At 42.1% G+C, this 15,713-nt stretch overlaps 1 protein-coding gene across 33 annotated transcripts in view; it reads left to right on the top strand.

The window, feature by feature from the left end:
- MAP2 (microtubule associated protein 2) overlaps positions 1 to 15,713 on the top strand; it is a 290,836-nt gene that overhangs the window by 238,054 nt on the left and 37,069 nt on the right. For 16 of the 33 annotated variants that reach the window (XM_082691637.1, XM_082691639.1, XM_082691640.1 and 13 more), the window contains 3 exons: positions 391 to 468; positions 9,553 to 9,798; positions 11,786 to 15,523. In XM_082691637.1, the coding sequence (XP_082547763.1) occupies positions 391 to 468; positions 9,553 to 9,798; positions 11,786 to 15,523 (4,062 nt within the window). The remainder of the gene's footprint in view (positions 1 to 390; positions 469 to 9,552; positions 9,799 to 11,785; positions 15,524 to 15,713) is intronic. The other 17 variants (XM_082691629.1, XM_082691627.1, XM_082691628.1 and 14 more) reach the window with 3 other exon arrangements.

Raw genomic sequence — 15,713 nt, 5'->3', positions numbered from 1 at the left:
TTTTTTAGTCAGTCAAGCTAAATCTGAACTACAGTGCTTGCCTGTGTGTTTGACTATAATAGATTAGGGCTAGAATAACATGTTTTATTAATTGAACAAGCAGACACAATTAATGGGATTAACGATAGAACTTTAGCAGGCATCTTTAATCTGTTTTTATAGGGAAAGCAAAATGATTTTTTCTTAAATAGTGAATGCTTTTCTTTCCTTCTAGGTTTTTTTAAACTAGATGAATCAGGTAATCAGACAGAAAATAAGTCAGATGCAGCATACTAGTGAATCTTGTCCTAAATTTCATAGAGAGGCCTTTCTACAGATGGCAGAGCTCTTCTACATCTAATGATCTAATAGGATTAATCATATCTCTTTTCTCCACTGTTCGATCTTTAGCAGCTGAAGAGACAGCTAATCTGCCTCCTTCTCCACCTCCATCACCAGCCTCAGAACAGACCATCACAGTGGAAGAAGGTAAGACCCAGTGGACTTTGTGAGGTTTGTCTTCTGATAAAGGGTAAATTAGCATCAGTCCATAGGCACTGGACTTCGGTGTGGGTTAGTATGTGACCCAGCTTGAGAGCTGTCTGTTTCAAACAGCCCAGAAGAAGCCAAGACTTTACATAAATGTGTAATCATTTATCTATACAAAATCAGAAGTAGGAGGAATATAGTAAATTTAAAAAAAGAAAATCAGCTTGATCAAGAAGATAACTTTGTGTTTAAAATTGCTAGAATAGCTACAGACAACCAGTTCATTTCATTCACATAACATGTTTGGACACGGAAGATACAATCCTATCTTATAAGTGACTGAACAAAAATAAATTTATTGAAGAAATCATAAGGAAATATTGTCAGGAATTGTCTCTGTTCTGCTCACTCTTGTGCTGCCAAGGGCTTCCCTAGGGCCTGGCCTACAGCAAACCCTCAATAAATATTAATGAATAAATGAAGAAGTCAGTGAATGACTCTGATATTGAGAGCAGTGAACTGGAAGCTGAGATCATGGCTTCTTCCCTGCTGGGACCTATTATTGTCCATGAATGTATTTATGCATTTAGTCAACATAGAATGCTATGTCAGCTTTTCAGTTCTCGTTAATAAAACAGAGGGATGCCTTTGAAGAATATTCATTCAGAATCTGAGCTGAAAGTCACTCTTTAAAAAGAGACTATTATTGGCTTTCTGACTTAAGTCAGTTAGCTTTTGTGTATTGTTTGAGTTTCAGTAGGCAGACAAGAGCTATCGCTGAAGTGTTTCAATATAATTTAATTTTCATCTACAAAAATCAAAATTTTAATACTATGCCATTTTATTCATTTATTTTTTTCCATTTGTGGTCCCTTTTAGCAATTATTTTAGTGTTAAAAATGGAAAAATATTGAACAATTTCTCACTGTCTTTTTATAATTTGTAATTACTTTTATTTAAAATATTCTTTGACTTTCTAAATACAGATTTTCCTAAATTACAGAACTACGAACTATCAATAAACATAATTTACTTTTGTCGTGGATTTACAAACCTCAACTTCTTTTAGTGAGCTTTTTCTTTCTTAAATTGAGGCTTTTTTCTGATTTACTGCCTGAAATAACATTAACCAAACTAAATTACTCTAAAGAATAAAAGAAAAGTTGGGGACTATAATCAGTGGCAGTTTTAATTGTTAGTTAATCTCCTAAAAACGTGACCTGATCTTTTAGTTTATAGATTTGAAAGATTTTTTGCCCTCGTCCATTCATTGGCACGTATTTATGGAGCACCTACAGTGTACTCCTCGAATTCTAGCTACACACTTGTGAACAACACAGATACGTGATCCTGCCTATAAGGAACACGCAGTCTGGTGGAGAACAGAAAGCCAATAAAGAAGTTTACAAATAATTTCATGTTGCCTTAGTCCTAGGAAGGAAAAGAACAGAGAGCTTGAAGATAGAACAAGAGAAATCTTAATTTTGGGGGTAATGAGGAGACAGTAGCTGAGCTCAGAAGCATGAGGTAGAGTTGGCCAAACAAAGAAGGAAGTGAAGGGCAGTTGAAACAGGAAGACCAGGAAATGCAAGGGGAAATGCAGGAAATGCTTCAGGTAGGCAAGAGCGTGAGGTTTTCTGGGAAATGAAGACGTGCCATGGCTCCTAGGTGGTGAAAAGGAGCTAAAACAGTGAAGGGATCTGAGAATCAGTATCTGCCTTGGTTCCAGAGTCTTGGTTTCAGCTGTACTTCCCTCAGGTCATGGAAAATGTTTCTACACAACACTTCAAGCCTTTCAGAAAATCTTCTTTACCCAAGATGCTCACTGGGTACTTGTGGCTTGGCAGTCACTCCAAAGTCGGCAAGAGGTCAAGTAATCTACCCTTCTTGCTCTCATATGGGAGTGGGAGCAGAAGGAGCAGTAGGGTCTGCCCATCCAGTTGGGAATTCAACCAGTCTGCTTTCTGGCAGGTGACATCATGGATATAATGAAAATATAAACGAACCATAGAATCATTTTCATTTTCACATTTTGGTATACTTTCCAGTGTAACTGTTTTCTTATTTGGGGGGAATTGCTTTCCCCGTGTTGTTTGAGTGTATTTGGGGAAATTTTCAACTTATTTCCTATTGAATATGAGTGAATATATATTTTTTCTTAACATTTTTCAAACCAAACTTGTATTTTTATTGAATTGCTCTTTTTCATGTTTTCAGAAGAAAGTATTAAACTATATGAAACTTTTTTTTACCTACTTAACACACCCTCAAAGAAACTTTAAAGGCACCTGACTGCCAATCCATTTATATGAATATAAAAGAGCTCATGGATTAAATTGAGTAACTCAATGATTTTGAAGATATGGTTACTTTTTACTCATTATCAAACATTTTTAAAAGCTGTTCTTTCCCAAAGGGGAAGCATGAATGCTTCCACCAAAGATAATTTGAGATGTTAATTACTGTAAATTGTGAGTATTCACTTGTTATAACTGATGTAGTATTAATAATTTGCAGGTTGTGTGCTTATTCTGGGAAACAAAGAGATTTTGATGGAAAAAATAAACAAGTAGCACACTTAAAAGGAAACTCAGGTACAATGCATCAATTCTGCACTAGGTGTAATGTTTGCAAATTAATCTCCTATGTCTTTTTGACCTAACCATAATAATTGTCATTTGGACTGAACTGTTAGGAGCTGGAAGCCCATGCACGAACAATAGGATCATCTGAAAATAGAACCAGGAAAAATCCTAGGGTGGATGTTTCCCTGGGTCAACAATGTCACTAATCTAATAGGATTTTCCCCTCCGTATCCTATGGGCAGCCAACACAGCAAACTAAGTCCTCAGTGAAGAGCCTGCCGCGTGGAAAGGGCTTAGAGAGAGTGGAGAACAACGTACGCAGAGCCAGTTGCCCCCAATGGTGGGGCAGAAGCTGTGATTCTAGAGCAGGCAAAATCACTGAGTCACCGATACCCCCCAGAGACTCTGTCTCTCATAAGAATGACTTCTCATTTGTACCAAAGGGGGCTGACAGATGAAGCCTGGGTTTTTATGTGGCAGACCTTACTTTAACTCAAAATAAATTTTCAAATGCTTTTTTTTTTTTTAATTGTATGAAAGTAAGTTAGGGAAAATGTATTCCTCCACTGAAATCAGGTAAGCTTCATTTTTGTAGATTATCACTATGCAGCAGAGCTATGTAAAAGCTCGAGGTCCATAAGGCAACCTTATTCTTTGAAATATCACATTATTAAATGAAATAGAGTATTTTGTGGAAAGAGCAGAGTCCCCCAAACATGTGTGCATATAGGAAAGGGATAACATTCAATCCTGACCTTAAAGAACAAAACTAACGTATGAAATGAATTCACTTTTTATAGATCTCTCAAGTCTAGATCCTATGCATCCAATGAAGGGAAAGCAGAGGTACATGACAATTCGTCTGAGTATATTGAAGACAAAGATGCGAACACGCATGGAGTCCTACATTGTGCTTGGCATTTTCATAGGTCTCGCCTCATTTAATCCTCCCAACAACCCACAGAGAGATAATATTCACTTCCAATTCTTGCCCCTGGATATCATGGCCAGTAATCCAGAATTCCAATCCAGGTCTCAGTCCCTGCGATCAAAGCCCCACTGTGTCCCTAAAGCCATCTCTTATCTAGGTTCTCAATGTGGGGACAAGAAAGGGAAGTGATCTTCCAATGAGAGGTTGTTTTTTGGGTCTTTTTTTTCCCCCCGAAGGTACTAGACCAATTTCTTTTTTTTTCTTTTTTTTTTTTAAGGCATACCCAAATAAAGAAGTCATTACTTATAATTAGTATGTATTCCACCTCTATTGGGATGCCATACATGATTCTATAGCAAATAGGATCTATTTCTTCTGTCATTATTGTTGGGATCAAACACACTGTTTGGTCTTAGCTAGCTGTGGACCTTTTAGTAGAACTCCCCCTAGCACATCTCTGGAACTTGTGGATGTTCAGGTTCATAGGTCCCAAGCAGAGATGTGGAGCACACACACAACTCACAGTACCAAGACTGGACTTCGCTGGGCCCTCTTTTTGAAGCTGCTGGCTCAGTGCCATGCAAATACTACAAAGAAGCTCCTTTCCACTACAGTCCTGAAAGTTGTGTTTTTTTTTCTCTCTTTTTGTCATTCTCTGTTTAGAGCAAAAGTTTTCAGAATAGAAAACACTGTTTCTTTGAAATGTGACAGATCTGAAGCAAGACTCTGTGATGTTTTCACATGTTGGCCCTTTCAGAAATGAGCAATGGCAACTAGAAAGAGAAAGTCAAAATCTTCACAAGGTTCAAACATTGAAGGAGTATTACCTTTAAACTCCCAGCTCTCAGTTTCAGATTCTTTAGTTTTACATTGCAATCTGCTCTACTCCCCAGAAGATGTTGCCCAGCAGAGAGACAACTGTGCCATTTTCACGGACAGATTGTCCATGCGATTTTTTGAGCCTATTGGAAGTGTTAGAAGTAACTTGCATATGTGCAGTGTTGAGAGCCTCCGGGAGTCCTGAAGGAAATATGAATGGCTAGGACATGTGACAAGCCCAGGGCTTATGATTCAGCCAGTGTTGTAGGCCAGATCTCAGCCAATGATCTGCTAGCTGAGAAATCGTGCCGAGTTGGAACTAAGAATATCCAATGTAATTTTAGGCTTCTGCTATCCCATGATATAATAAGCAGCATGGCTGAAAAAGTTCTGAGCACCCATCCAGAAAAAAAAAATAACACGGAACAATCAGTAAACAACGTGCTCAAAAGATTTAAAAGTATTCCCTCTACAGAGTGTTATTTTCGTATCTTTATGATTTCAACCTTATTTTTGGTTGTCAGCACTTGGTTGCACAAAATAAGATACTGCCCTAACCCTACAGTGCATTTTCAAATAAATTGCTATAATCTGGCTGCTTAAATGTTGATAGAAGTAAAAATTAGAAACGCAGACTTTCAATAAATTTTAATAATTCTTAGTCTTGAAAGTTATGAAATCTAAAACTTATTTCCTATGTAAGTAAATAAACAGTGATTAGCAAATTCAGTAACCTGTCATGAAGGCCTGAGATGTAGGGTCTGTACCACATCGGAAGCCAAATATTGTTTGTTGCCACCATCCTTAAAGCTCATTGAAATACGCCAGAATGCAAGTGCTAAGCAGACTGACCTATACTTGTGTACTTAAGGAAATATATTGAAATAAGGCAGAGTTCTAAGCCAAGACACTGGAAAGGACACAAGAAAGAGTAGTTACTTCAGCATTGCAATGAGAAATATGCAATGAGGGTTTGAAATATAAAAACAGCCAACAGTCAGAGGTGAAACCACATAGAATAATGAAACCACATAGAATAAAGTCTTAGTGAATCTGAATCCAGCTCTGTAGAAATCATTGTCAGCTAATGGTATCTCTTTAAAGCTTTCAGAAGAAAAAGAAAAGAAAATGAGTTTATATTGTTAGGAACTTTCTTAAAACCATGAGAACCAGTGTTTGAAAAGATGCCCCTAAGAGTTAGCCCCAAAGAAGGCGCTATACTGCTGTGCTCGCCTTAGTGGGGCAGGGAAGAGAAATAACGCACCTTAGATTCTTCTTAACAGGCCTGGAATTAAAAATGGCTTTCTGGTAAAAATCATTAACAAAAAATTAAAATAACCCACATGCTAACTATATGGGCATCCTAGATACTTAAGGTTGTGCTTCAAACAGGATTCTTTTCCCCTGTTATTGTTGTAATGCATCGGGTCCTAACACCTTTCTTCTTTTTTAACTTATAAACATATTGACAGAAGCATGCAAAGAATGTACTTGAAAGAATTTCTTCCGATTCACGCATTTGTATTGTCAGGCTTTGTTTCTCTTGCAGTGTTTTTGTGGGGATTCTGACTCGTTTGAGGGGATTGTATAGTTAATTTCTATCATGCAGTAAAGGGAGTGACTCGTGTAAATTCAGTGGCTACGGAAGCATGAAACACTCACCGCCTCCCATCGTCCATCCGCTCGGTCTTGCTAATTCCCCTCCATCCCTCTGTGGCCCACTGTGTCCTTGTGCAGGTGTTTGTCTCGTGTGTCTGATCTTGCGTCTGTCTTGTCCAGTTCTCCCTGCAGTTTCTTCCTGTGTGTCTGTTTGTAGATGAAGGAGCTGAGGACCAAGTGGGTCCTCTACACAGTTTCCCCAGCCACGAACCTGCCACCAGCGGGGAGAGGCGTAGACTCCTAACCCCCTCCATCTCTGTGTCTGTGCCTGATGATGACCCTTCCCATTCCGATGAGGAGTACTATGAGCATCCTTTGTTCCGCTCACAATGGACTACCTCTAGTGCGCTCCCCAGTGTCCCAGCGCAGAGTGCAGAGGCCCACTTAGGCCGGGAGAAAGGTGAACCGAGCATGGTCCCCTTTTGCTCCCCCCACACCCCAGCCTGCGGCTTTGACCACATGCTTCATTCCCAGTGTACCTTCAGAGCGGGGTGGGAGGGACAGGAGCCTGTTTTTTCCATATGAAAGTGAAGTCCCTATATAGTTTATATGTCTAGCCAAATACCTCATCTACAAGAAGCCTGATTTGAGGCTTAGGAGTATTTTCTTGTTCTGTATCATTGTTTCTGAAAACAAAGCCCCAAAAGGAGTGCGGGTGGGGGAGGGAGGAAAAAGAGTTCAGTTAAAGTATGACTCCTTTCTGCTCCCTGTAAATAAATCAGCGGGGGACAAATACATCCTCTTTCTCAAACTGAGGACGAGGATCCTGTATATAGTTTTTTTCCTCCTTGAATACAGAATATTACTAGGATCAGACTTAAATAGCATTAGCCTTCTTTTTAGTGCTGTGTCAATACGTTAGCTCCTTAAAAGAGAAAATCCATGAATCTGTGTAGGGCAGAATGCATGTTACAGAATGAGTGTATTTCTCCTAATCACTTAATCATCTACAGAAACTACAGAGGCTCCCCCAAGTGACTAAATATTGGCTCACATGAGCAGACCTGGGCTGAAGTGAAGGAAATGATCCAAAGCCTTTGTCATTCCACCCTCAGAAAGCTAGAGACCCTAGTGTATAACTGGCCGTGATGAGGGCGGTGGGCTGAAATTCATCTCATTCTAACTAGGTAGTTTTGTAAAGGAAAACAAAATTAAAGCTAAAACATGTTTTGTGTAGGTTAAGAGCTTATTCTCAAAATATTCTCTTGTATGCACAAAGAGTTTATTTCCATACAGGACAGTATTTAATGAAAGAGCGGATAGTTCCAAGGCAGTGGGAATAAACTCATAGATGACCCACGACATTCATGATAATAAACTTCTTTGAGGATCCATGGGAAAACAAAGAGCACCGTGGCTCAGACACTCAGAGAAATACAACCCACATGGGGTAAAAGTAAATTCTTCTAAGAGTGTGAACTTAAAATGATTAGGAAAAATATGTGAAATTTTGAGTGAGAAACAGGTGGAAATAGACATGATTAATACAAAATAAGGAAATGGAAAGCAGAAGGTTATGTGGATTTGGAAAATATGTTGATTAAATTGATTAGACTTGACCCAAGAAGGTGCCATGAGTAAAGCAGCTACAGTGAAAGTCTCTCCCCTGTTGTCAAAATCTCTAATTCTGTGGCATTATAAAAATGGCCTTAATAATAATTGGAATCTGAATTTTTAAAATGTTACTTACATAATTAAGTCCCTGAGTGCTAAGTGGGACGAAATAGATGTAGTACTTCTCCCCTCCCCCACCCCCTGCCCAGGGGTCTTAATAGTTCTCAAAAAAGAAAATTCCCTTCCTTGCCTGCTGTAGTCTTTCTCACGGGGCCATTTAAACAATGTTTCATATGAATTTCATCCAAATCTTTCATTTGTAGAACTGTAAAGCAGCTTACTTATATACTCCCCTTTAATTTCTTAAGCAATAAAATGGGATTTATTTTACTGACATTTGAAAGTGCAAGTGAGAAGCAACTGAACATGATAATCCGTGGCCTGAGTGTGCTTTTTCCATTTTAATTATTAATATTTTTCCACATGATATACCTATTTGGGGAAGATATTTTGGCAGTTTGATTGCCATTCAGTTATCTTGGTGGTTTGGTTTTGAACTGCAGAAACAAGACTTTCCAGGTAATGCGCACCTTGTCGTACTCAGAATCAAGGGCAACTACACACAGTATATCACACGGGTATAAGCAATATGGTAACAGTTCTGTTCCCGAGGTAGACTTTCCTAAATGATAAGATTCCATTTTACCTGGACCTTGCTTTTCAAAATAATTTGCTTACTCCTTGCAATTTTTTACATTCCCCCATATCATAGAGTGCAATGAAGGGAAAATAAATTGAGTTAGGAACTCTTTGGCCTTAAAAATATTACATAAGTTATATTAAAATACTATTTAGTACTTTAAATACTTGAAACTTTGGCCCTTAAATATCAAATAAGATAGTGTTGATGGATTCCATGATAAAGCCGTTAGGGTAGTTGATGAGTATTGTTGTTGAGGCTGGGCATTTTTTATTCTCCAAGATTCTTTACTGAAGTTTGCATGTTTTAAATAAAGTAATCAGAAATTCATATGTAGGGGCTTACATGTAGGGGGCTTACTACATGTAGTAAGGGGCTTACTGTAGGGGCTTACTGCATTGGAGAAAACAGCCCATGTCTAGCAAACGTAAAGATTTTTTCAGTCCATCAACCCATCTGTCTTTTCATAACCATCTGTTACCCAGCGGCACCATCTCTTATTTCCAGCAAGCTTCCTACATGTGTGCGCAACTGACTGCCATCTCCACTAAGGGGAATAAAGCGATAAAACCCTTTCAGCTCTCACGTTTTCAAATAAATAGCCTTTTAACGAGACTTTAAAAGGCATCATTATTATCAGATTATATATATATATGACCATTTCCCAAGCAATACATAATGCACATTGCATTCAAATCTTAATCTGCTCCTCCAAATGGTAAAGAAGGTTCTGGCGAGGTCCATGTAATGGAGCTGAAAGTGTTCGTTGAGTAGTATTTCTGCCATTGTGTGTATTGTTCTGTGGTCATGATGTCAACATCTTTTTCATCCCTAAGAAGAAGAAACGCTAGAGGGAACAATGGCTGAGGAAGAGACACCTGCCACTCTTCCTGGGAAAGAGTGCGGGGCTGCCAAGGCCTCAGACCAACCCCAGGCCCTCAGGGAGGGCCACGTGGAGTCTAGTGCCGAGGCTCACATAGCTCCTGAAGAGAGTGGCCCAGCAGGGGGCCCACAGGAGAAAAGTGTAAAAGAGGTCACGGAGGTGTCTCCAGAAGTAACAATTCCTTCCTCTGCCAGGGAAGGTGTGTCTTTCCTAGGATTTGCATGTGTTTTGTTGCAAATGATCTCTTCAGCAGCTTACCGGCCTTTCCAGTGCTATCCCATGGCTTGGTCTCCTCATGATCCGAGACCGATGTTGTAGGTTTAACGAGCAGAGTGTGGCTTGCACAGGTGCTGTGTGGCAGCTAGGTTTTCCAATGCTGCAGCTGAGTCTTGGTTTTACTTTGCCATGATACAGTACGCTTTGCAGCCAGGCTGACGATGCTGTGTGAGCTTTTTGTCCGCCTCCCCCCCCCCCACCCCGCCCCCGCCTCATCTCCAAGTGTTTGCCAGCCACATTGCTAATACATGTATATTTTTATTTTTATTTTTGGGACAGCGATTCATATGCTTTTCTTTCAAACTGTGGAGTTGGATTTTGGCACATAGAAGCTTAAATGGTACAATTGTTTTTGTTTGCAACCGCAATGTGCTATATTTTTTATGCTTCGATGAATACTGGTTTGGTTTCCTTAAAAGCTCCTGCTGATGCTTCTCATATCATTTCCTCTCCATGGCAGCCAACATCTTTGACCATCACCATATCTCTTGAGTTTTCATTCATCTAACCTCTATTAGAAGTTCATAAAGTATTTCTTTCCCACTGTTCCAACGGACACATAAGTGTATAAGGTAACGATGATCCATACACTTGCTCTTGGATCAATGACTGAATTTTATTGTTTGTCCCCAAATCTTTTCCAGATAGCTACATCTAGCCCTACTGACCACAGTGAGACACCTGTGACCTTCAAACACAAGTGATATTTCTGGTTAATGAACAAATGAAAATAAAGAGCCTTTTAATTTCTGTGAAGCATCTTTAAAGCCACTACTTAATGCCTCACTGTCGGTCATGTCCCAGGGAATGAGGTCATGACCAGGGAGAGAAAGATATTATAATTGGCTCTTTTTAAAACTTTTATTCACATGATATCCCAGTATTTTTTTTAAGATTTTTGTTTATTTATTTGACACCCAGTATTAACAATATAATTCAGATTTTCGTATATCTCTCGTAAGGTTAACTAGTGATTAGGAATTAAAAATGTTGAATTAAAAAAAAATGTTGAATTTGTGGTAGAAATCACCTTGTCAATTTTTAGGTCCTATCACTTAAAGTTAATAGCAGATATTTACTTATATTCCTGAAATTTAATCTCAGATGACTCCTAAAAAAATTATGTCAGTAACTTTTCCATGGTCAAAAACTTGGTCCTGGCGTTTGTAAATCAATTAACTTGATTTTAACATAATACTTACTAGGAATGAATTGGTCTTCTGCCCATGGCCTGCTGGTCCTTTTTTTTTTTTTTTTTTTTAAGATTTTATTTATTTATACAAGTAGGCAGAGAGGCAGGCAGAGAGAGAGAGGGGGAAGCAGGCTCCCTGGTTCCCTGGTGAGCAGAGAACAAGATGCCGGGCTTGATTCCAGGACCCTGAGATCCTGACCTGAGCCAAATGCAGAGGCTTTAACCCGCTGAGCCACCCAAGCGCCCAGGCACCCCCAGTTCATTTTAAATAAGAACACAAATAAAAAAGTTCAGTAAACATTCATCCATTTTTCATATTTAGTCCTTAATGTATTTTTGTACCTAATATTACTGACTTATTCAGTATTCTTTAATTTATCATTTTTGTCTGCAGGAAGCACATGAAATTTTTTTGCTACTGCAATACACAGTACATAGTATTTAGGAGAGCCCAAACAAAGGAGAAAAAAGTATTCAAAATACGCAATTCCTGTATGCATTAATTTGCAACAGGAGTCCATTTCAGCAGTAGGACAAACACATCTCAGTCCTGACATTTCCATATTGATTTTTAAATGGGTAGCATGCTTGCATGTTCCATAGTTTTGTTTTGTTTTCTTACCCTCCCACTCATTTGTCATTTCAAAATATAATTTGAAGCTTACTGCCTGAAAGCACTTGCCTATTATTTGTTTAAAAATCAACCCAATTACTTCAGGTTTACTTCCAGCCTCGAAGATGGAGTTCCATGATCAACAGGAGTTGACTCTCTCTCCAGCTGAGCCATTAGACAAGAAGGTCAAGGAGTCAGAGAAACAAAGTAAGCCTGGTGAAGACCTTAAACATGCTGCCTTAGTTTCTCAGCCTGAGACAACTAAAATTTTTCCTGACAAAAAGGACATGCAAGGCCCAGAAGAAGAAAAAGCACCTCTCACTCTATTTGGGCATACTTTTGGTGCCGGGCTCGAAGACACGAAACAGAAGACAGAACCAAGCCTCGTGGTGCCTGGAATTGGCCTCTCTGCAGAGCCCCCAGTTCCCAAAGAGCAAAAGGACTGGTTCATCGAAATGCCAATGGAAGCCAAAAAAGACGAGTGGGGTTTAGCTGCGCCCATCTCGCCTGGCCCCCTCACCCCCATGAAGGGAAAAGATGTCCTGGAGGATGTCCCCAGATGGGAAGGGAAACAGTTTGATTCTCCCATGCCCAGTCCCTTCCAGGCCGGCAGCTTCACTCTTCCTTTAGATGTCATGAAGAATGAAACCGTTGCAGAAGCATCGCCCTTTGCCCCTGCCCTGTTACAACCCGAGGACAAAAAATCTCTGGAAGAAACCAGCGGGCCAGCAACTGCCAAAGATAGTTCTAAAGCTCAAGAGCCCCACAAGGACAAACCGGACAAAATGGCAGAAGCACCAGCCCCAGAGGCAATCACCTTACCCAAAGACGCCCACATTCCAACCATGGAAGAATGTGTCCCAGGGACAGTTTTAGGCGAGGAGAAAGGGGCGATGAAGCTCGAGAGTGCACAGATAAAAGAGCAGGATGCGGTGCTCCCTGAAAAGGAATCTCTGCTGAAGCTTGAAGAAAAAATAACCGTTTCTGACAAAGAAGCCATGCCGAAGGAGAGTGAGCCCCCGAAACCGACAGATGGAGAAACGGGCATTATTCAGCCCTGCATGGAACACACCCTCTCAAAAGAAGAACAGAAAGGCCACGAGCCTACCACAGAGCCATTAAAACAGGACTCCTTCCCTGCCAGTTTGGAGCAAGCAGCGACAGACTCGGCTGTGACCTCTGAGACACCGGAGAAAGTCACGACCGCACCGGCTGCCGTATGTGACAAGAGTGCTGCCCAGGACCTTTTTGAAGAAAAAGTTGCAGGCAAAGATATTAAGCTGGAAGGGGTGGGGGCTGCAGCCACAGCCGAGCTGGACATGCCGTTTTATGAAGATAAGTCGGGAATGTCCAAGTATTTTGAAACATCTGCCTTAAAAGATGAAGTGACAAAAAGCATCCAGCCAGGCAGTGATTACTATGAACTAAGTGACACCAGAGAAAGCGTCCAAGGGTCTTTCGAGACCGTATCTCCCGTGTGTAAAAACGGAGACAAGGGACTTCCGGCGGGTAAAGAACCCCAGCCCAGTCCTCCCGCACAGGAGACCGGGTACAGCACTCTTGCACAGAGCTATCCGTCTGATTTGCCTGAAGAACCCAGTTCTCCTCAAGAAAGAATGTTTACTATCGATCCAAAAGTGTATGGGGAGAAGCGGGACCTCCACAGTAAGAATAAGGACGACCTGACGCTGAGCAGGAGTTTAGGACTCGGAGGGAGGTCTGCGATAGAACAACGGAGCATGTCCATCAATTTGCCCATGTCTTGCCTGGATTCCATAGCCCTCGGATTTAACTTTGGTCGGGGACATGATCTCTCTCCTCTGGCTTCGGATATTCTAACCAACACCAGTGGAAGCATGGACGAAGGGGATGATTACCTCCCAGCCGCAACACCTGCGGTGGAGAAAGCCCCCTCTTTCCCCGTGGAAAGCAAAGAGGAAGAACAGTCAGAGGGGGGGAAAGCTGCGGGCCCGCCAACTACTCAAGTCGAGACCTCCTGTGAGTCACCTTTCTTAGCCAAAGATTATTACAAAAATGGTACTGTCATGGCGCCTGACCTGCCTGAAATGCTAGATCTGGCAGGCACAAGGTCAAGATTAGCTTCCGTGAGCGCAGATGCTGAGGTGGCCAGGAGGAAGTCAGTCCCGTCGGAGACTGTGGTGGAGGAGAGCGTTACCGGCTTGCCCCCTGTCACCGATGAAAACCATGTCATCGTAAAAACAGAGAGTCAGCTCGAAGACCTGGGTTACTGTGTGTTCAATAAATACACAGTGCCACTCCCCTCACCCGTTCAAGACAGTGAGACTTTGTCAGGGGAGAGTGGCTCCTTTTATGAAGGCACTGAGGATAAAATGCGGAGAGATCTAGCCACAGACCTTTCCTTGATTGAGGTAAAACTGGCAGCTGCCGGAAGAGTCAAAGATGAGTTCGGTGCTGAGAAAGAAGTGTCCCCGCGTACCTCGGGTGACAAATCGGGACTGAGTAGGGAGTTCGATCAAGAGAGGAAAGCTAATGATAAGCTGGATACTGTATTCGAAAAGAGCAAAGAACATGCTGATGCGAAAGAACACGCCAAGGCGACAGAAGAGGCCAGTGACCAAGCTGAAACATTTGGATTAGGGGTGACCTACGAGCCCGCTTCGACCAAAGAGCCGACCGTATCAAAAGACGCGACCCCTCCCGCGGCCGAGAAAGCCGAGAAAGGTCTTAGTTCGGTGCCAGAAGTAGCTGAGGTTGAACCGTCCAAAAAAGCTGAACCAGAACTGGATTTCGTTGCAAAGAAAGCTGAGCAGGGTCCGTTAGATGTGAAAATCAGTGACTTTGGACAGATGGCCGCAGGGCTGACTGTCGATGCCGGAAAGGCCACAGAGCTTAACCTCGAGGCTGCACACGGTCTCATCCCCTTATCTCCAGCACCTCAGGAGGCAGATGCATTTATGAGTGTTGAGTCTGGCCACCTAAAAGAAGGCCTTAAGGTCAGTGAGACGGAAATCAAGGAGAAGGTGGCCAAGCCTGACCTGGTGCACCAGGAGGCGGTAGACAAGGAAGAGTCCTACGAGTCCAGCGGTGAGCATGAGAGCCTCACCATGGAGTCCTTGAAAGCCGATGAGGGCAAAAAGGAAATCTCCCCAGAGTCCTCTCTCATTCAAGATGAGATTGCCATCAAATTGTCGGTAGAGATACCCTGCGCTCGCGCTGCTTCGGAGGCTGATTTGGTCCCAGATGAGAGAGCTGACGTCCAAATGGAATTCATTCAGCAGCCGAAAGAAGAAAGCAAAGAGACCCCGGAGACCTCGGTCACGCCCTCCGGCGTCGCAGGGCCCTTACTGGAAGCCACCGGGGCTGCACCTGCAGAGGCTCAGAGCGAGGAAGAAGAGATAGAAGCCCGGGGAGAATACGATAAACTGCTCTTCCGCTCAGACACCCTTCAGATTACCGACCTGGGCGTCCCAGGTGTCAGGGAGGAATTCGTGGAGACCTGTCCCGGGGAGCACAAAGGCGTGATTGAGTCCGTTGTGACCATCGAGGATGACTTCATCACTGTGGTGCAGACCACGACGGAGGAAGGGGAGTCGGGTTCGCACAGCGTGCGTTTTGCAGCCCTGGAGCAGCCCGAGGTGGAGAGGAGACCCTCGCCCCGTGCCGGAGAAGAGCTCGAAGCAGAAGAGGCCGCCGAAGCCCAGGCGGAACCCAAGGAGGGCTCCCCGGAGGCTCCAGCTTCCCCTGAGAGAGAAGAGGTTGCCCTCTCGGAGTACAAGACGGAAACCTATGACGATTACAAAGACGAGACCACCATCGACGACTCCATCATGGATGCTGACAGCCTCTGGGTGGACACGCAAGGTGTGCATTTTTTTCAAATTTTCTACTTCCAAATAAAATCCAATGACCTAATGGATTTCTTTCTTGCTTTAAACATATTAAAATGTCTCTTTTATCTCTATTTTGCATTTTGTTAAATATATGAAGGATTTGGTACATTTGTCACTAATGTTCTCGCTGTTGTTGTCACTGTTGTTGTTGTTGTCATGGT

Source organism: Mustela nivalis, assembly GCF_964662115.1.
Source record: "Mustela nivalis genome assembly, chromosome: 11".
NCBI classification, from domain to species: Eukaryota; Metazoa; Chordata; class Mammalia; order Carnivora; family Mustelidae; genus Mustela; species Mustela nivalis.
The sequence above is the reverse complement of the archived record's forward strand: the minus strand, read 5'-3'. Positions and strand labels throughout refer to the sequence as shown.